Genomic DNA, 20,362 nt, shown 5'->3' with positions numbered 1-20,362 from the left:
GCTGTCAATCCCACAAAGCTACAGATCTGATCTTGCACCTGCCACAGCCTCTCACAGACGTGTAAAACACTAACATAACCAAAGCCAAGATCACCAAGAGTGTTTGGTGTCTGAATCCAAGTGATACCAATGAAGGCAGCAGCCATAAGAGCTTTGTGTTAAGTGCTGTGCTCTGATTCTTACTGAATGATTCTACTTGTGACTTACTACAAGCTTACCCTGGGGAGAAGCACTCCTGTGCAAATGCAGAGGAAAACACATTGCTGTTAAATGGTAGGATCCAGCACACGTGGTGGGAGGTAAGGGTGACCAAAGGCCCTTCTAGAGCAGTTTAATGAGATGAGTTTCCTCTGTTGACAGAGCTGCTTCCATTTGATGGTTTCATTTTTCTCTGACTGGTCAGAAGGTTTTAATCACATTGTCTCCACAGGTCCCAGCCAAGACAGATTGCGTGATGTGTTTTGGTCCCGTGGTTCCAGATGGCTACGGAGTGTGTTACAACCCTATGGAGGAACACATCAACTTTGCAATTTCAGCCTTCAATAGCTGTGCTGACACAAACGCAGCCCGCATGGCACATTACCTTGAGAAAGCACTGCTAGACATGAGGATCTTGCTCCAGGCTGCTCCCAAATCCAAACTGTAAGAGGGAAACCCCCCAGTTAAATGGGCTATCCCTGATGCACTGAAGCTCCCAGTTCCTCAGAAAACGATTCAGAGAACAGCTTGCCCTGGAACCTAAGGAGATATCTGCCATTTGTTTTCAGCAAGATGTTACAGAATAGTCACCCACAGCTGTCAGACTCTGTAGTGAGAGGAAACACTGCCTCAAACCAAAGTAGAACTGAGAGGGCCTCTCCCATCAATGCAAAGTGCACCTTCCTGTCCTCAAAGAGGACGCAAATATGATTTTTATGAAAACTACTGTAAGGGAAGACAGAAAGCACAGTCCTTGCCAGTATCTAAATCCATTTGGTGAGGAAGGTAGTTCTTGTCCATGAAAAGCAGGGAATATTTATTGTATGATAGAACTACTGTAAAACCAAGTCTTTTTCCTGGTTTCATCTTCTGAAGAGCATCTTCCAGTCTTGAGTGAAGATTTTTCTACTGCTCCAGCAAAGCCTCATCATTCAGCTTCAGCAAGGGGAGAAGGAAGTTAAGCCAGAGCAGATCCAGTCTCGTTAGAGTACACTGAACTACTTATCCCAGGCACTCCAACCAGTACAGGCTCTACAGGAATGTTCCCTTCCCCTTGTTCAAGACACTGGGATCGCCTTCGTCTAACACTGACCCTCTTAACAACAGGACATGATTTGATGCAAACTAAGGTGATTTTTACTGTTTCAGGTTATTTTTGTTGTTGTTCTTGCTCTGGGCTTTTTGTTAAGCTTCCTGCCATGGTCCTATCATTGATCATGCAGCTCAGCCTTAAGCTTTTTCCCCATAAAGCTTCTAGGAAACTCTCCTCATGTAAGTTTTGCCAGCTTTGGCTTTATGTACCTTCACAGCTGCAGAGATGAGAAGGAATTTCTTAGGCATTTAGCAGGACACTTGCTCCATTACACTTTTTTGGAGCTGAGGAAAAGAAAAAGATGCTGACTCTTTATTAACAAGCCACATGCCTGATGTCCTTCAGGACACACACATTAACCCAGTGTGGTTTTACACCTTGCTTTCAGAAACAGCCTTTTTGTGCACAATGTTATGCCTGAGCTGTGGACAAAGAAGGATGTTTCTGACTGGGAACTCCAGAACATACTTCCATTCCTGGCCCAAGAGCTGAAATCTGTTAAAGGGCAAAGGAAAAACAGCTGCAGAAACCCTTCTTTCACTCTGCTGTGACAAGGCAGAAAATCTTGAAAAACAGGAAGAAAGCTGTAGGTTTTTTTTCTGCACTGTGGCAGCCACTGTTCCTGCACAGCACCTTTTCTGCCACTCTGGGGAGTTATTTCTTACTGAAATACTACTCCAATTTGTGCCAGCTTTATTCTGTGAGAGAATGATCTCATCTGATCCTGTTTTTATGTTCAGTTGACAAACTTGAGACAGTAAAAGATTATATATAAACATTAACATACAATGGTAGCATAGGAACTACTTCCAACCAATCTGTCAGAACCCAGGCTCCTGACTACACTTTTATTTAGTAAAACCATATGGTAATAAAGAATTCTAGTGCTCTTTCTGCAGTAGGACTTCTGTATTTAAATTGCACACCCTTCAAGATGTGTCTGCTGGGATGTCACCATAAACAAGAAGCATTAGGAGTGCGATGGCCTGTTTTGCTAACAGGGAAATAATTGCAAGGGACATGATCAAAGTGCCTTGATGAACATATATGAACAAATTTGCACTAAAGCTTTTTAAAGTAAAAGAAGAAAAAAAATTCTGATTTGCTTCTCAAAATATACATGCCAATGCTTTGGCATTTTTTTTTTCCTGAAAGGATGTTATTTCAAAGCTTCTATCTTATGCCTAATAACATACCTTAAAAGAGGAAAATTTAATTGAAACTCACCTGCACAGCCAGTGATTGTACTGAACTTGAGTGAACTGCCACTTTCACATCATCTACATGGATTTAGTTGATCTTTTAGAAGAATCCTGAATGGAGTGAGACAGCCTAAAAACATGAATAGGAGCACTACAGACCTGCAAGCAGAAATCCCTGCTCTGGTCACTCCTCTGTATCAATCAGACTGAAAACTGCAAGAGGATACTCAGTATTATCAAACTCTAAGTGATTGTGTAAATACTACAGACAAGAACAAACCTTACTGGAATAACATCTGGATTTATGGAGCCTTTTACATGGGAAAAATATTCCTTTTGCCAAAGTAATCCTCCCCCCATACTGAATCAGCCTCTGTTACCAGGGGATGAATTATTTTTCCATGTCTGCAATGCCTTCAAGCACAAGCAGCGCCACTGAAGTATTTGAGACTGGCCCTTTTCCACTTCTGTCTCAAAGGGGAAGGCTCTCAAAGCAAAGTGCCTGGTAAAGACTGAGCATAAGCATGTGCTGCTGAAGACTGTACCTCAGAAGATTGGATTGATCTACTCTGGATCTAAATCTGGACATCCCACTAGCTTCAGCAGATTACAGCTGCAGGGAGCAGACTGAAAGAGATCCAAGATTCATAAACCACCTTATTAAAACACAGAGCTGAAATTCAGATGAATGAGGTTGATTTTTAAAGTGCTTGCAAGGACACTAAAATCATTACAAGGTTTTTCCTTTAAAAAGTCTTTTCTTACTGTACAAGTTCTAAAATGTGATGTCCTTCTGGTTTGTATCTTCAAGATTTTTTCACTGTTGACTTACTGAATAATGTTCTCCCTGTTTCTGATTGTTTTATCAAGAGATGTCACTTGTCTTAAAGGCACATTAAGTAGAAGAAACTAAAACTCCAGAAAAATGACCAGTTCGGAACAAATTATTTCAGAAATTCATAGACTGAAAATATTCAGATAACTCTTGGGGTGAGTGCAATTTTTGACACAGCCTGATAGTGTTGCATGTTTTGTTGGTTAGCTGTGTTAAATACTGTTGGGTAGTGGGATCCATGTCATGCAAAGTTTGGAAACATTTGTTGAATAAACTGGGACACAATAAACAGATAAATGCTACAAAAAGGCTTAAAACTCCTTAAACAGTGCAGAAGTTACATAACTGCACTTAATGGGACAATGTTTGTGTGGGGATAGCAAGAACAGTGAACCACAGCATTCTGTCACCTTCCTTTTATTGTCATCTCTCCATCCACCCCCTTTGAATACAGGGGAGGAAGAGAAAGCATCTGCTTGCAAAGCCATATATTCCAAAGAAAACATTCAATTTCAGAAAACTAGTGGCAGGAGACTTCATACAAGTGTATGATAATAAGGCAGAGCTCAAATCTTTGTCCTGCACAGCACCATTTAGTTAGGAAAATCCATGGAATCACTAAGGAGTTTCTACTGTGTATCAAGTATTGCAAAGATTTCTGAAAAGGTACAGCAAAAGTAGGCAGAAGATGCAGATTACAAACAACTCAGAGAGAACAGAGGAGAGTTTATTACAGTGTCTTACAAGAGCTCTTCCTCTCCCTCACTCCTAAGAATTACTGTAGGAAGCTTGGGTTTGAAGGCAACATGAAGTGGAACAGCTTTTTACACTGCACTGCTCTCCATGAGGAGGTGAACCCTCTTCCCTATGCTCAACAGGTGTTCCCATATATTTATTTTTTCCAGCAGTCTGTTGTAACAGCTCGAGAGGCTGGGGAAGTGCTAAGCCACTCCTGAAACAATCCACTCCTTCAGCAACCTTGGAAGAGATCTCTGTTCTGGCTTCGTCAGTGCACTTACGAGAGATATAAAGAGAAAATGAATGGTTTTGCAAGACATAAGTACCAATTTTCAAACTGAAACATATGGTTCCACCGTGTCATGGGACCTATGTGATGTCCTGTCTCATCCCAACAGAGCTGGTCTAAGGCAGATCACATGTCCTTGTGAAAGCTGCAAGATGCCTCTTGCTTATGATGCACCTTCAAAGCAGATCCAGTGCTCGGGTCCTTCAGATGTTACAGGATTGCTTCTGTTATGCAAGTGCTAAACAGTTCTTACAAAATGTATATATATATACTTGCTGTACCAACTGAAAACAGTTAATTTACTACCCGTAGCTAGTTAAACACAGAAATTTAAACAGCCTTCATTCCTGATCTCCTGAATCAGGATCACTTTCTACAGGTTTACCCTCTGGGCAGCTCCCACTCCACACAAACACACAAACTCCTATAGCAACAGGCACAGATGAAAACTTAAAAAAAATATATAACCAGGATGAACATAAAAAAAAAAAATCTCACTTCAAGCAGCTTTATAATGCAGGAGTCTGATTAAAGTGGAGATAGTAAAACAAGCAGCAAGACTAAGATGTGACAGTCATTTTACCTCTGCTCATGACTGCATCGAAGGCACACCGATGACCTTTGAGCCAGTTCAGAAGCTGTCCTTTATCTGTGAAAGTTCAAGTCAATTGTGCTTTGAATAAATACTTCTCTGTAGTTACACTTGAACTGCTGCATTATATACTAGAAATACAGAAAGTGTCCATGCACAGCCCTGAAGCACTTTGAGTATAGCCCTTGCCAGGTCACTCATGGGTCACAGAGGTCGTAGGCATCACCAGCACACAGAGATGGCAGGCACACTCCCACAGAGACACAGCACCCAGAGCGCCACCGGCCACGGAGAATCGCAATGGAAGAAGGATGGAAAGCAAAACTTGCTTGTAGGAGTTCAGCATTCAAGGTTACAGCTGCAGAACCCCAACCAAGCTACTGTGCTGGAGCCTCTGCTAGGACAAGTTCCCTACTTGGAGTTCATGGATGGAGTCTAACAGGTCTCTTCAAGGAATAATTCAGAGAGCAGCTGAGCTAGTTATTAGTCATTTGCCTTGATCACTTGTGGTTGTCACTATGTTCATTCTTAAAAATCCCTCCCTTAAGCTTTAACAGAAAAAAAAAAATCCAGTGCTTAAGACAGAGACCAGCAACTGAATTTTGTAAGGCTTTGGGCTGGCTATCACTGGAGCACAGCACTGCTTAGAACCAATGGGCTTCCCAGTGCCCTCGGCACACTCAGTACAACAAAAGCTGTACAGATCACAGCAACCCTGAGATAATAAAAGTATAAAGGAAGAGATGGAATAAATGTGAGATACGTATGATAATCTTGCCACCTAGAAGAGATTCTGAAAAGGACACTCTTGCTAATTACACAACAGGAGCAGCAGTGGAAAAAAAAATAAGAGTCAGTATATTTGTGTTTTTCTTTTGTTTTACACACACACTCCCTTTAACTGGCATCTGTGCAGGATTCCCTGCAGAACTGTCACTAGTGTTAAAAATCAGATCTTTATAGTCTGTCTTTTTTGTCTGTACAAAGTACAGTTGGAATCGATTTTGATCCCCCACTGACTGCAGAAAGGAAAGTCTTCCTCTCCGTTCTGTCTTGGTCACCCCTCCTAGATCCCCTCCCTCCTAAGAACCATGTAAGAATTAGAAGCCCTAATTAAACATGACCAACTTGAGATTATAGTTTTGTCATCTTCTTCCAAAAAAAATTAAAAAAGAAAAAAGCAAAACACACAATCAACGCCTCACCCACCCCATAAACAATAGTTCCATTTAAAAAAATAAATAAATAGTGTGTATATTTCATGCTGAAAAAAAAAGTCACAGAAAGGATTCATTTTTGGTTTTCCCTCCCCCGAACACGACACCAGGCATTTTCTCCCCCCTCCCCTGACGTAGACACGATGGTACATCCAACCATGTGCATCTGTGTTCAAAATGAGTTTCTACTCCTGCACGGTCCCACATGCATCAGGGAGCATCCAGCTTAGCTGCTAAAGCAGAGCAAAGGCTTTCAGGTTTTGGGTATGGTCCCTGCCTGTTCCTTTGGTCCGTCTGTTAAAAGGCTCCTTGCTGCTCCCAGGTCTCTGCTCTCGTGTGTCTCCGTTGAACGCGCCCTGGTCCCCACGGTCCCGCTCACTGCAGCTTCGTACCCAGCTTGCGCTGTCTGTTCCTGCAAGGCAGCACAGGCACGGGTGACACAGGGCCCCAGCCCCATCCCAGGGGGCTGCAGCAAGCCAGAGGGAAAGACAAGGGGATTAAAGTATGCCTCTGCTTAGCTCCACACAAAACCAAAGTGCCCTTGCCATCCCCACAAGCTGATTGTTCCTTCCCACTCTCCACACTCCCAGAACACCCACCCCAGCTTCAGCATACACAAGCTCACGTGTGCATGCAAGATTATAAACAACTGCCTGCAAAAACCCTAAGCCAGGGAGCTCAAATGCTACTTAAATGAGATTAAATTCCTGAATCACACCCTCTCCACACTCACCTTTCAGATGCAGTCGTTAACCCACAACTTGGTATTTCCTTACTTCGAGCTATTCTACCCACAGCAGCTGAAAATTATCAGCTACATATCAGAAAATTAATTGATAACTGCATCTGAAAGGTCAGAGCAGCAACAGCTCCTCCACTCCCAACAGAACTTACCTTGCTTCTGCCCTTGTGACTGTGTATTCAAACCACAGGATGTTAGGAATGAGGCTGGTATCTCGGATTAAAAAGAACTCTGAAATTGGCCTGAAGAAGGACAATGGGGTGGAAAAGGGGAAATAATTAGACTTTCTTCACTGGAATTTTGATTTAAAGAAAAAAACAAAACAAAAACAAAACCTGCTCTATTTAACAGTACTATTCTATCACTTCAGGCTGTCAAAAGGATTCTTTGTTACATTTAAAAAAAACATTTTTCTTTCCTTATGCAATATTTCCAGACTATATTACACATAAATAGCTCTGCAATTTGACTGGGTCATTAGACATTCATTAAGAAAGGTCTGCTGTTCAGCTTGCAGAGCTCCTCCAGCAGGCTGCCACACCTCACAGCTTTAGCAGGGCTTTACAAAAGGTAGCAATTGATTGAATTCCCTCTTCCCCACCCTTACCAAGGACATACGATCCTTTGTATATATGCATGCACAAGAAAACACGGAGGAACAAAGCAGGTTACACAACAGCCAGTATGCAAAACTGGGACAGAGCCCAGGAATTCTCCTTTCTAACATCCATAACAAACCTCCACAGAATAAAGAGACTTACCACGCAGCTATCCTCGGGAAGAGGGGAGTTAGGATCTCCTGTGTGAAGGCAAACCAGGCTATGGCCATGATGCTTCCTGCCACACCTCCATATAGGACTTGGCTCCAGGTGTGGTAAAGCAAATAAACCCTGCAGTGGAAGAGGAGAGTCACCAGACAGGCTTTAAAACAAAAGGAGCCGAGACTCAGGAGCTGAGGTGTCACTGGACCCACAGACATGGGTGCAAGTTATCATCCAGATGTTAAAAGTGGGTGTCTTTTTTCAGTAAAAAGCTGGCAAAAATAGTGGGGGGAAAAAAAATGGGGAAAATTCTTCCCTGCTACAGCAGTTTCAGCTTGGAGCACTTCTAGTCTGAGCTTAACTCAATAACCCTCCACATTCTTCCTCATCCATCTTGGATCAGCTGAAGAACTAATACTGTTAGTTCCCACAAGAGACTTTTCCAAAGGCACTAACAGGACAAGTCTCCTCCAGGCCACCAAAGCTGGGGGTTAAAAGCTTTTAAGAACATGGACAGCAATTTTTTTGTGATTTTGGTGCTCTCCAACGTGACAGGCACAGAGGCTGCATGACCAATGTGCTCACCCTGACTGCAGCCACTCAGAGCTGCACTGTTGGCCTGTTACATGTGTGCACAAGCTACATTAAAAATTCTTTCCGCCCACATATTATGATCATCTTATCTGACCTTCTGTCTAACATAGGTCACTTGATTTCCTCTAATTTTCTTTTAATTAGACCATATACCTCTGACAAATTCGTCCTGTCAGGCTTTTATAATAATTAGTAATAAGTAATCAGCTGTAGCATACAGTCACCCGTGCCAACAGGTAATTACTTTCCTGTGGAAAATGTGACCCTATTTCTAGCTTGAATTTGTCTGTTTTTCCAATCACTGGAGCTCGCTTTACATTTAATCTACTAAAGAGAGAAAAAAAAAATCACGATCACAGTTCCATTTTCTTTATCCATCTTAACTAAATCTTGCAAGCCAACAGCTAGAAAGGTTTTGATTAACTAATGCTCAAGCAAAACAGTGGGAGACTGATCAGCTGCAGCCATCCACACGCTGCAGATGCTGGTGTGCCCAGGCATGGGACAATGCCTCCACACCTAGTGCTGGAAAGAGAGCGAGGCAGTGAGGCTGGATGGGGCATGGCACTAGAGCCTGTGGGGAATTGGCACAAGCTCAGCTGATTTGGGGTTTTGTAAATGCTTCTGTGAAGCACCACACACGTAGCTAGCACCTTTGTTTATTGGGTCTCATGGCAACACTTCTACAAAGCTCTGACTCGTATTTGGTGTGGGAAAGGCAGGATAAGGAATGCCAGGGCTGCTGGCTGGGACAGGCCACGGGGCTGTATGAGAGCAGAGGAAAAACAGTTGCTCCATACCTACTATATGAGACTAGCAAAGCCACTGTGACGAGGCAGATGGACAGCACATGTCGCCATAGTAAATCCAGAAACCTCGCATTGTTTGTTTGGTGCATTCTGGAAGAGATGGAGAGCCATTAGCACAGGGCAGGGACTTGAGCACTCCTGACCTCCCTGCCTCTGAAAGCCTAGGAAAGCTTTACTCCACTGGGGCCACGGGCAGCTCGATCCCATCCCAGCAGCAATCTGTCCCACTGGCAGCAGGTAAAGAGCAGCCAAGAAGCCACAGGTGTTTCTCTCCAACTGTGAACAGGGATTGCTGTGATGGAAGGCAGGATGCTCACACTGCTGTGAGAGGCACGTGCTGAGCACATGCAACAGGGATCCAAGACAGAGTCCCTCCATCACCCACAGAGCCAGGAGGAACTGTGAGTTTTGTCTCCCTCCACCCAGAGCCACGAGACAGAGCCATGCCCCAGCAAGAATTTCATTAAAGAAAATTTAATTTCATTAAATTCATGAAATTTCATTTCATTACAGGTAAACTTCATTTACCTGTACCAAGTACAGGTAGACCCAGCACTTTGTAAGGGAAGTCAACTAAAAGGTCATGCAAGTGGACAGCTGGTATTATCCAAAAGATTGTAGATAACCCCACTGAAATTGAGACAAAATGAGAAAGCAGCTCTTCACTTCTCCTCCCTTTCCCCCACCTCCTCCCTCACACTGGGGCACCATCATAGCTTAGAAAAAGAAACTCCAGCCCTACATTCAGATTGAGACAGATGTGCTCCAATCCCACCCAAGCCACAATAAATTGTGCAGGTCCTCAGATTTAATTCCATTTTCCCACTCAAGTGGCACCCAGCAAGGGAGCCACCTATTTCAGATGTTTCAACATATTAACAGCCAAAACCTGACCTGGAATTTTTACCTTAAATAAAGGAACAGAAAAGAATAGACAGAGAAAAACCACATGAATTGGGAGTGGCTGGACGGCATCCCATATTTTGTGGTCACTGTTGAATGGGCTTCTGGGAAGAGAAGAAAAAAAGAATATGGTCAAGGTATGGTCAGCAGCTGGAACACTCCAGATGTGAGGCCAGCCCATGCTGCTGGAGCATGCACAAAGTTCACAGGACATGTCCCTGCTCGGGAGGCCCTGTCAGCCTTTTTACACCCAAACATCCACAGCCAACGAGAGGCAAAGGGGGAAAACCCTTCTAACTCCCCCCAGTCAGCATTCCACCCAGAAGTCCCCTGACAGCACCACACTCATGGTCCTTACCCTACCTTCGCACGGCCGAGGCTCCCGGATTACATTTTTTATTAACCAGTTCACTGCCTCGTTGAACACCAGCCCTCCCAAGAAAGAGATCTGTGAAGGCAAGACAGCTGTGTCATCCCCTCTACCAGATCCTTCTACTTACCAGGCTCACTCTGTTGACAAAAACCCAAACATTATGCTTCTAGTTTTCTTTTTTGACTACTAGAGTTAAAGCCAATGGCTTCCAAATTCTATACCTGAGAAGAAAAGCATTTATTTTCATCTCACTTTCTATTTGGCAGCACATTGTGTACATGCAGCTTTTCAGCAGCTGACACACAGAAAGACAAAAATGGCACAGTAGGGCACTTTTGCCAGCACCTTGCACCAGTGAGTGCAGAAATGACCCTTTTAATAGGGTAGGTTTTAGGAACTGGCTTTTCCCGATGACCAACAGGGGGAGTGCAGACACTGTTATTTGGGTACATAGTTTAAAACAAAGTTGACTTTTTAGGCTTTCTGGCTTTTCCCTCTATGAATATTTTCATCTTGAAGCTGCTGTCTTCAGTCTAAGATGAACTCACATTCTGAGCTAAGCCAGACCTGGTAGCATTTATTTTTGCTCTTCAACATCACAGTTCCTACACCTCCCCTAAATTAGTCCTGCTGCTGTGATCAAATTCCCAGCTGGTGATGACACTGCCTCCTTAGCACTCAGTCCCATTCCACATGATGAAGCAGTTTTTCACTCCACATCCTGAGTCACAGATCGGCTGCTGCAAGTCAGCCAGTGTCTCTCTCCAGCCCAGGGGTGACCTCCCACATGAAGAACTGAGAATCAACCTTAACACTTGTCTTGTTACCAACACTGAGCAAATCCCTGCATTGAGAAGCCTATAAATCTGTGCAATAGTCACTCTGGCTTCTTTTCTCTTTTGGGCCAACACAAAACCTTTGAGTTGTCCAAACTGTACAGCTGCCTTCCCGAGTTAAAAGTTCCCTATTCCCAGGTCCCTTGGGCCACTGGTTCCCATGACACTGTGATCCTACATTCAAAATGTGCGGTCAAATCCTTTCAGTGGCCCCTGTTTTATCTGTTTACTGAGGACAAATGCTACAAGAGGTTTATATGTCCTAGAGGGAGTTTATCCATGACACTGATTCCCAACTACCTGGCAGAGCAGATAAAAAGCATTTTAAGAATTTGGATTTAAACAAGTCTCTTCTGCCCCTGGTATTGAACTCACATTTGAAAAACAGCCTTTAAAGACAGATCCACTCCCTTGGAAAGCTTTAGGTTTTATTTTTATCCCCATTTCTGCCTCAGTAGTTCAAAGAAAGTGGATCCCCCTGAGTTACACACACCATTTCCTGCATATGCTGCCCAGTGCTATGATCCTACTGGATCTTGGGAGTGTTCCCACTATGCAACAGCATTCTGTGCTTCCTCAGACATCTCCCTCGATGGTTCTGGACAGCTAATGTCCAAAACACACCGGAGTAACAGACAAGGCAGAAAAGGCTGAGCAGCCTTTTAACCTGGTACGGGTGCTAAGTGTCTCCTGCTGCTCCCTGACAGGAAGATGGCTTTCCTCAGCTTGCTCCTTTTAGAGAGAAAAAGAAGTGTGAATACAGGAGCCCCAGGTGACAAAGGAAAATATTTTTGTCATAAAGAGAGGCTGGGAAGGGAGAGAAGGACTCACCGTGTGAAGCTCTCTCTTGAATATGATGAGTGTTACAAAGCCAACAATAATGAATATTGGACCAAGACTCAAATAAGCTAAAAGCTGGCCAGAGAAATCACCTGGGGAAACAAAGAGAAATGAATCAGTGTGAACTTCACAGGTACTTGCCTGCCACCACAACATGGGTCAGTCAGAGCCCTGCATCACAGAGCAGAGGGGCAAACTCAGCAGTGCAGCAAGTCGCTGTGTTTCAGAATGTCAGAGGAGCTGAGGCAGGGAGCTGCAGTGCTTCCATGCAGGTTCAAAATCAAGGGTGAAAGGAGCCTGGAATCATTCAGCAGAGATTTCCACCCAGTTTACAACAATAACCATGGGTGTGGGCCCAGAGCCACTTTAATCCAACATGAGCACAAGCTGCTGCAAAAGAGGCAGCATCTTTCCCTTCTCCTCATTCCTATTTCTTCTCTGAGCCAGCAAACAGTCCCCAAACAAATCCTTCCCCACTCCCTCACGAAAATGGGTTCGTTTTCAGCTGGATCAGTTTCCTAATCTGTCTCACCATGTGTCTGCACATCAGCATTAGCAAAATGGGAAGGAAATAAACAGCTAAACATAGCAGGAGATGTCAGGGAAATAAAGGAGACTTTGCCTTTTTAACCAGTAGCCCACTTGTACCACACCAAGGGGGATTTGGGCCTCCAACCCAAATAATTAACAGTCTAGTTATCCCCCAGGGAGAATCAGGGACCAGTAATGGGACCTCACAGAGGTCATAAGGTCCCTCAAAACCTTTATTCTGAACTACGACAGACACAGAAGTGGGCAGCAACAGTAAGGAACAGCTGTGCATTTTGAGCCAAGGTTCTCTTGCCCCTCTTGCCCGAAAAGGGACACATACAGAAGTATTTGGAGAAAAGATGTCAACACAAATTCTGAGGACACAAATTATCAGAGCAATTTTGCTCCAAATCAGCAATTTGTATGAGAAGAGCGAGAACTGTCTGCCAGAGAATCTTTAAATACAGAAGTCACCACAACCTCACTGTATGAACCCAGCAGGCAGCAGAAGAGATGGGTACTTTGAGTATTGGTTCTCACAGACCAGATCCTCTCCACCCCATCACTGAACACAAAAGGCTCAGTCCCCACACAAATTTGTCCTTCTTCCCTCCTCTCAAAAGGAAACAGGATGCCTCTGCAAGTCTGAGCATTGGGCTCATTCCTAGATCAATTCCACTGCAAGACACCCAGGCTCCACAGCCCACACACCCACATTTCAAAGCAACACTTGGTAAAAAGGACTTTAACCTCAGCCTCGGAGTGCTGGAACTGATAAAAAAACAAGTTATTGCCCCTTCACAACGAAGTTCATGTTGCTGATGTTATTGCCACATAGTTGTGGTTACATCAGGTGTAGAGCATGGAAGCCTCTGGAATTCCAAACTCTGGGTTAAATTTGGGCACCAGCAACATCAGCAAGGACTACTAGCAGGAGTTAGGTGAAAGGAGGAAGATTTGGAGGACAAAACCCCCAGGCATGCTGGGTTTTCACTGAAGTGAGGTTCTGCTTTGGTTTTAACCTGAAAAGCATTGGAAGACGCTGCATTTGAAACTTTTCTGCCTCCATAGGGCAGGTTTGTCTTGCATCAGGTGCATTCCAAATGCTCCCAAAGCAACGGATTATGGGAACACAAAGGGGATGTAAGTGACGGCAGCAGTTACTTGGCAATAGACAATCAAGCCCCTTATGGTTTTACACAAATCACAAACTCTCAACAAAATGAGTTCTGTCATCAATGATGAGGGAATTCATGAGAGAAGCCACCTTGACAAGAGACAATTAAACTACCCTGAAAGCCTTAAGAATACTTTCCAAAAGTCTCAATTCCAGCATTGCCAAATAAAGAGAACTCATCATCAAGAGATCACCATGTTTCAGATCACTCACTCTGTTAATCCACGGTACATAAAGGCTTAGCACTTCCACATTAAAAGCCATAATTTTGTCAAGTAGAAATAAAACCAGATTATTTATCTTCTCAGAGAGCTCTATTTCTTGTGCAGATGGTGGAAAGGTACTTAAACAAGTACTCTTTTAATTTAAATAGGATCAGCAGTGGCGAACTCAAAATCCCCTGTTGTTACATGATAACACTCCCAATAAATCAAATCACCCAGACTTCTCAGGCACAAAAACCACACCTGAGAGGGGAACCAGACACCATCACTCCCAGATGTGCCTACAGGCACCAAGTCCTTCACTCAATCTTAACACAAAAGCTCCTCAAATATTTCAGCAGTCCATTTAGAGCAGATATCACTAATAGCACTTCGTGTTCCTGCGGCTAATGGCAATTAAACACAGACACATTCTGAAGCCACTTCTTCTACAGAGGAGGCAAATAAACAGCTGGGCACTGAAGGCAGCACTGGAGCTACCCCAGGAACGCACTAACGCCATCACAAACAGCCCCACTGGATCAGCAGCTCAAGGCAGAGCTTCAGTGACTAACCCAGCTCGGAAAGGACTGGAAATCCCCAGTGGAGGAGGCAAAGTGAGCTCTGAGAGAAAGGCCAGCGCTGCTCAGCGCTCCAGGGGCCTTGGAGCGTGATTACTTCTGTCACTCCTGGCTCCTCTCACGCTCCAGTGCGCTCTGAGACTTATTCCCAGGGAAAGGAGACGTGCAGGAGAGCCACAGTGTAAAGTCCAGTCAGATCTAGCAAGCAGCACCCCTGTCTTTTCATAAAAAAAATAATTTTTCTTTAATTTGCTAAACTTGGGAATTTTAAAGCAGTTCCTCCAACCAGAAGGAACAGAGACAAAATCTCCACAAAAATGCGAAAGGAGAATCTACTTAATATATTATCTTGGGTTTCATTTAGTTTTAAATTCTGCTTTTTTAAAGTCCAGCTTTCCCTGGACATTATTTGGAGCTCAAAAAGCAAAAATAAAGGATGTAACTACCCCATTTTCGGGCAGCCAAGAGATAAGTACGTGCAGCACTATACATAGCTCAGACACACGCTATTTTTTTCAGCCTTCATTCAGCATCTACTTCTGCTCCAATTCAACATTTTACCCAGCATCCTGTCGGTGGAAATAGCTGAGCTTCACCACATCTACTTAACCTGTATAGGATGTAAAAATGTGAATCGACAGCCCCCAACCACATCCTACCACAAGCCTGAGCTTTGCCACCACCACTTCCTATTGAAGGATCTATTTGTGGCACTGCCACTGGTTGGGTGTTCCTGGCTAAGTGCATATGTGCAAGTTGCACAGACAACACGCAGGGCATGTGTGCCACTAAATCACTAAATATTCATGATATGAAAGAGCCACTCCCTCTGCTTGTGCATATCCCCATAACACGAGCTGGGGGGAAGCAATAATATCTACAGGGTATTTTAAATGATGGCATACAGGCAGGAATCAGACATCACTTCTGCAGGGAGATTAAACATAAACCCTACATTAAAGCAGCCAAACAAGAGCGGGATCTGCTTCTTCCAGGAGATACTGCTTAGCTCCGGAATGAGCCCTGACTTGTGAGCTCCCAGCCCGCACAGAAGCACGGGAGGGTTATCAGAACAAACATTCCTGTAGGAGCTGCCTGTGCTGATACTGAACAGCAGCAAGAACTGCTGAGCCAAAGCACAGGCACAGCACCTCTGAACCTCTTTACCCACGACACACCAGCCTCTCCAACTCTGCCTGGCTGCAGGAAACATCCTGGAGAAACTGGGAAAATGGGAATATTCTGTCATTCTGCAGAGAAAAGGTTTGGCACACCAGGTTTCTCTCCTTAAATAATTTGTCCAGTGTGAGAAGGTCCAGAAAGTCCCAGAGCTCTAAGAATCCCAGCTGCACTGAAGAGAGGAAGTCTTCTTTCTTTTCTCCAAATAATAATAAAAAACCCAAACAAACCAGGAACTCAATGTTTCTCCAGTGAAACTCACCCTACAGGCAGGAAGTCCCTGAAGATGAGTTTTAAGTCTGCAGCACAAAGTCATCCCATGCAAAGCAATGCATACGGGAAAAAACAACCCTAATTATACCCATGACATGACAGGATTTAGTTCAGTTGTTATCAAACAAAAACCCTCAGACTCAGTGTGTGCCAATACCTTCAGAGTAGCATCCAGTGCACTGCAGCAGTCAAAAAGGCAAGAAGAACATTTTTAAGAGCACAACAGGAGTCACTGTTACAGCACTACAAAAATTTATTATGCAATTGTGGTGTCACCAGCTAAAAAGGGAGAGTACACACAGAAAAGGCAAATAGAATGGGGACAAAGATAAGTATGCAACAGCAGCCATTCAGAAAACATCAAATAAATCAGATTTTCAGCTGAAAAAGGAAAACAGATGATACAACAGCTCTACAAAGTCATGAATTATATGGAGAAATTGACAGCAAACAATTGCTGCCTCTCACTGCACATGAGAGAGTGTTTGATGAAATTACTGAGCAGTGGACTTTACAGAAAAGAAACAACAACCACATTAAGCTACAAAGCTCAGTGCCAAAGATACCGTGAGATCCAAAGCCGAAATGGATTCAAAGAACAATTAGAGATACAGCTTTTATACATCCATCAAAGGACTCAACAGTCCTGATGCAATCACCAGCTCATTACTGGAAGGACATAGGGAAGAAGGATTATTCCTGCCTACCTGCCAGCAACCTGACACTATGCCAGATCATTCCTTGGCCTCACCAAAGCAGAGCTGGTAATACAAAATGCTCCAGGATCAAAAAATTCTGAAAGCAGCATCAGGATGATATTTTTACAGGCTGTCCTCTGCAGCAGCGTGCTTTAGCACACGCAGGCAGCACTGCCATGCCTGATTTTTTTCTCCCTATGTTTAATCCTAACATTCCCTATGGGTAGTATTTCAGTCAGGTCTCCAAGACTGCATTCCTCAGACCAGTCTGCAGTTGATTACCACAGCATTCATTTGCTGTTTCTCATTTGTTTTCCTCAAAGTGGACATCACAGAAAGCCCTGGAGAGCTGGGCAGCCTCACAAGCAACTAAGGATGGGTTTGATGTATCACTATTGATAAGGAAACATTAGATCAGAACAGGGAGCACCTTTCTGGAGACACCTCTCCCCTTCACAATTAGAAGCAGAAGCCCAAACCCAGGCTTCGCCTGCCAGGCAGAAATCAGCAGTGACAGCTTTTTACCAGGTCCCAGAGAGCAGGACCATCATCCATAGCAGGTGAAAGCTGGGGTTCTGCACTGGAAATCTTTAAAGATGTGAGATTTTCAGAGGCAGTTGCCACAGCAGCTCAGCAGCCTCTGGGATCAGCCAAAAGCCGAAGCTGTTTGCCACAGAGCAGCGCATGACATGCCAAGACAGCTTAATAATTGATGTTGGTAAAAGCAGGATCTATTTCTCGTTCCGACCCTCTCAGCAGCACAAGGCTACATTAACTCCACTGTGCTGAGCAGGCTGCCAACATCACTCCTTTAGAAATATACATTATCTAGGCACTTTATGGACCTGGAGCTCAGATGTGCCCAGGCTGAACGTAAACAGCTTTCTAAATAAAGTTAAGAGCACTTTCCCCAAATCCAGGTAAAAGCATCAGACCTATGGTTTACTGCAAGTCATTGCTTTAGACCAAAATGTTGCCTGTCTTGCCTTAGTAAAGCCTTTGACACTGCTTTTTACAGCATTCTCCTGGAGAACATCCCCAGCTAGGATAGGTGCTCTGTTTTCCAGGTAAAAAACCTGTCCAGGGCCAGACTGGTGGGGAATGGAGCTAAATCCAGCTGGGGCTGGGCTCAGCTCTGAGGCAGGTTCTGTTTCATGTGTTTATTAATGAACTGGCCAAGGGGATCGAGGGCACTCTCAGGTCACTGATGACACCAAGTCTCCCTGTGCTGGACACTGCTGAGGCCCCAGCTCACATCCTGGGGGCAGCTTTGTGCTCCTCACAACAAGAAAGACACTGAGGGGCTGAAGCACATCCAGAGGAGGGAACGGAGCTGGGAAAGGATCTGGAGCACCAGGAGCAGCTGAGGGAGATGGGGAGGCTCAGCCTGGGGGGACCTTCGGGCTCTGCACAACTCCTTGACAGCAGGGGGGCAGGCATCAGGCTCTGCTCCCAGGGAACAGGGACAGGAGAAGAGGAAACAGCCACAAGTTGCACCAGGGAAGGTCTAACTCGGACATCAGGAAAAGCTTCTTCACAGAAAGTGCTGTCCAGCCCTGGCAGAGCTGCCCAGGGCAGTGGTGGACTCCCCGTGCCTGGAGGGATTTAAGAGCTGTGTAAATGTGGCACTTGAGGATGGGGTTTAGTGGTGGCCTTGGCACTGCTGGAGGAACAGCTGGACTCTGTGATCTCAGGGGCTTCTCCAACTTAAATGATTCTATGAAAATAAATTAACAAACTTTTATACCACCAGCTGCTTTATTGTTTTAGTCCTTTGTCTCCACTTTATAGGCTTTCATGAACATGTTTTATCTAAGATACACACAGTGCCTGTCCACTCCAAACACAACCCTAAGCTGGGTGGTGATCTACCCCTCCACACAATCATCTCCTTCCTTTGCCTGTCAAAGAGCTCTCAACGCAGAGACAAAATATTCAGGTTATGTCACATTGTTCAAGATCTGACAGATAACCCTCGTGCAGCGATTTCCAGCACCTTCATTTCCCAAACCAATCCAACAAATGGAGCACAGGAGGCTCTGTGTATGCTGCCAGGTTCAGATAAGGAGATAAGATACAAAGATGAATATATCAGTACTACTGGCAAGATTATTTCCCATCTCTCCCAAACTGACACATTAATATATTTGAGAAGGGGGATGGCAGAGGAGCTGACAGTGTGGAGGAAAATGCAAGACAGAAAAGGAAATGCCAGTATTTCACATAAAGCATCACAGAAAACTATGAAGCAGCCATAAGGGGGAGGGCCAAGAAATAATGTATCTCCAGTGCCAGATATTTTTTCAGTGTTGTCACATTTCAAGTCTGCTAGCTAAATGGGCACTTTCAACCCAGAAGATCCCTAAGCACTTTAAAAGCTTTAGGAATTGCACTGCTGAGAAGAGCTTTCATCAGGAACTAAAATCCATCTACTGAAACAGGACATAGAGCAACACTCCATGGCAAGCTGGGGGCTCACTAGAACTGGAAATACTGAGAACAGTGTTTAGACAAGATCTGGATTTTGAGCAAACGGTTCATGCTATAACTCTGACACTTCATTTTTCTATTATCTCTGATTATAACAAGCACCCAAACCCAGCACAGGGCAAAGCACCCACAGAAGCTCCAAAGCACCACAGGTACTGATGGGACACAGTTTAGGCATATGCCAGCTAAACACAGACCCATCTGCTCTGGCACGTCAGGAATTCATTCCAGCTGGTGTGCAGGACCTTTGCGGATCATACCTGCCCCAGCCCATCCTGCACTCAGGCACCTATTGCTCCTCAACGCTGCCAGGACACAAACCCACCTTGCCAAGAGCTGAGCCACAAAACATCCTGCGCCTGGAGTCCTCAGGGCATTTCCCTCAGCGCTCACTGTGACCAAGGTGCTCCCAGGAAATCCACCAGATCCAGCTGGGACAGGGACATCCTGCCACCCCCACTCCCAGCACAGCCCCCAAACTCCCCCGGCAGCCGGGCCCACCCAGGGGACACGGCCACCCTGGCACATCCCCGCTCCCTGGGGGGGCACGAGGGCCCCCAGAGTCCGCCGGCACGGTGACACAGCGAGCCAGACGCCCAGCCACCCCCAGGGAGGTGACACCGACACCAGCACGCTGCTGGGGCGGCAGCGGGAGCTGCAGACCGTGGGTGGGACCCTCGCCTCGAAGCCGGGGGTACTACACATGGCCAGAGGGCGGCAGGGGTGGCGAGGCGGCGGTGTGGAGCGGGCAGGGCAGGGCCGGGCGGCTCCGGGATCCCCGGCACGGAGCCGCCCCCCGAGCCCATTCCCGGTCCCCTTCCCCGCGCCCCCCCCCCCGCAGCCCCTCAGCCCGTAGCCCCCACCGCGCATGCGCAACGCCGCTCCCGCCGTGGCTCCCAATCTGGCAGAGCGCCTCGCCGCCCCCAACGCGCACGCGCGCCCTGCCGCCTCAACGCTGCTGCTCAATGGCTCACTATTTGGCAGCCGCCAGCGCGGCCCTCGGCGGCGCCGCGGGGCGGCGGAAAGGGGCCCGCCACGCCCGGAGGTGCAGTGGGGAGGCCCGGCGGCGGCGAAACGGAGCGTTACCTGCGGGATACTCGACGTGAGTGAGGGAGACCGGCCGCCACGGCGCGGGCAGCGAGCACTCCCCGACTGCGGCCATCTTACCCGGATACCGGGCCGGGCCGCTACGGCCAATCGGGACGCTC

The 20,362-nt window shown here is 45.7% G+C and overlaps 2 protein-coding genes across 2 annotated transcripts in view; one reads left to right on the top strand and one right to left on the bottom strand.

The window, feature by feature from the left end:
• The window catches only part of CRAT (carnitine O-acetyltransferase), a 16,238-nt gene extending 12,608 nt beyond the window's left edge, over positions 1 to 3,630 (top strand). The window contains 1 exon segment of the mRNA XM_038156029.1: positions 431 to 3,630. Coding sequence (XP_038011957.1) covers positions 431 to 646 — 216 coding nt within the window. The 3' untranslated portion in view covers positions 647 to 3,630.
• Positions 2,429 to 20,362, bottom strand: DOLPP1 (dolichyldiphosphatase 1). The gene is made up of 8 exons (XM_038156031.1): positions 20,241 to 20,362; positions 12,014 to 12,114; positions 10,337 to 10,421; positions 9,978 to 10,077; positions 9,062 to 9,160; positions 7,668 to 7,796; positions 7,059 to 7,148; positions 2,429 to 6,576 (listed from the first exon to the last, which is right to left on the bottom strand). Exons 1-8 carry the CDS (start codon positions 20,314 to 20,316, stop codon positions 6,540 to 6,542), a joined length of 717 nt encoding a protein of 238 aa, XP_038011959.1. The 5' UTR covers positions 20,317 to 20,362; the 3' UTR covers positions 2,429 to 6,539.

Source organism: Motacilla alba, chromosome 17, assembly GCF_015832195.1.
Source record: "Motacilla alba alba isolate MOTALB_02 chromosome 17, Motacilla_alba_V1.0_pri, whole genome shotgun sequence".
Taxonomy (NCBI): domain Eukaryota; kingdom Metazoa; phylum Chordata; class Aves; order Passeriformes; family Motacillidae; genus Motacilla; species Motacilla alba.
This window is presented reverse-complemented; position numbering and strand designations above follow the sequence as displayed.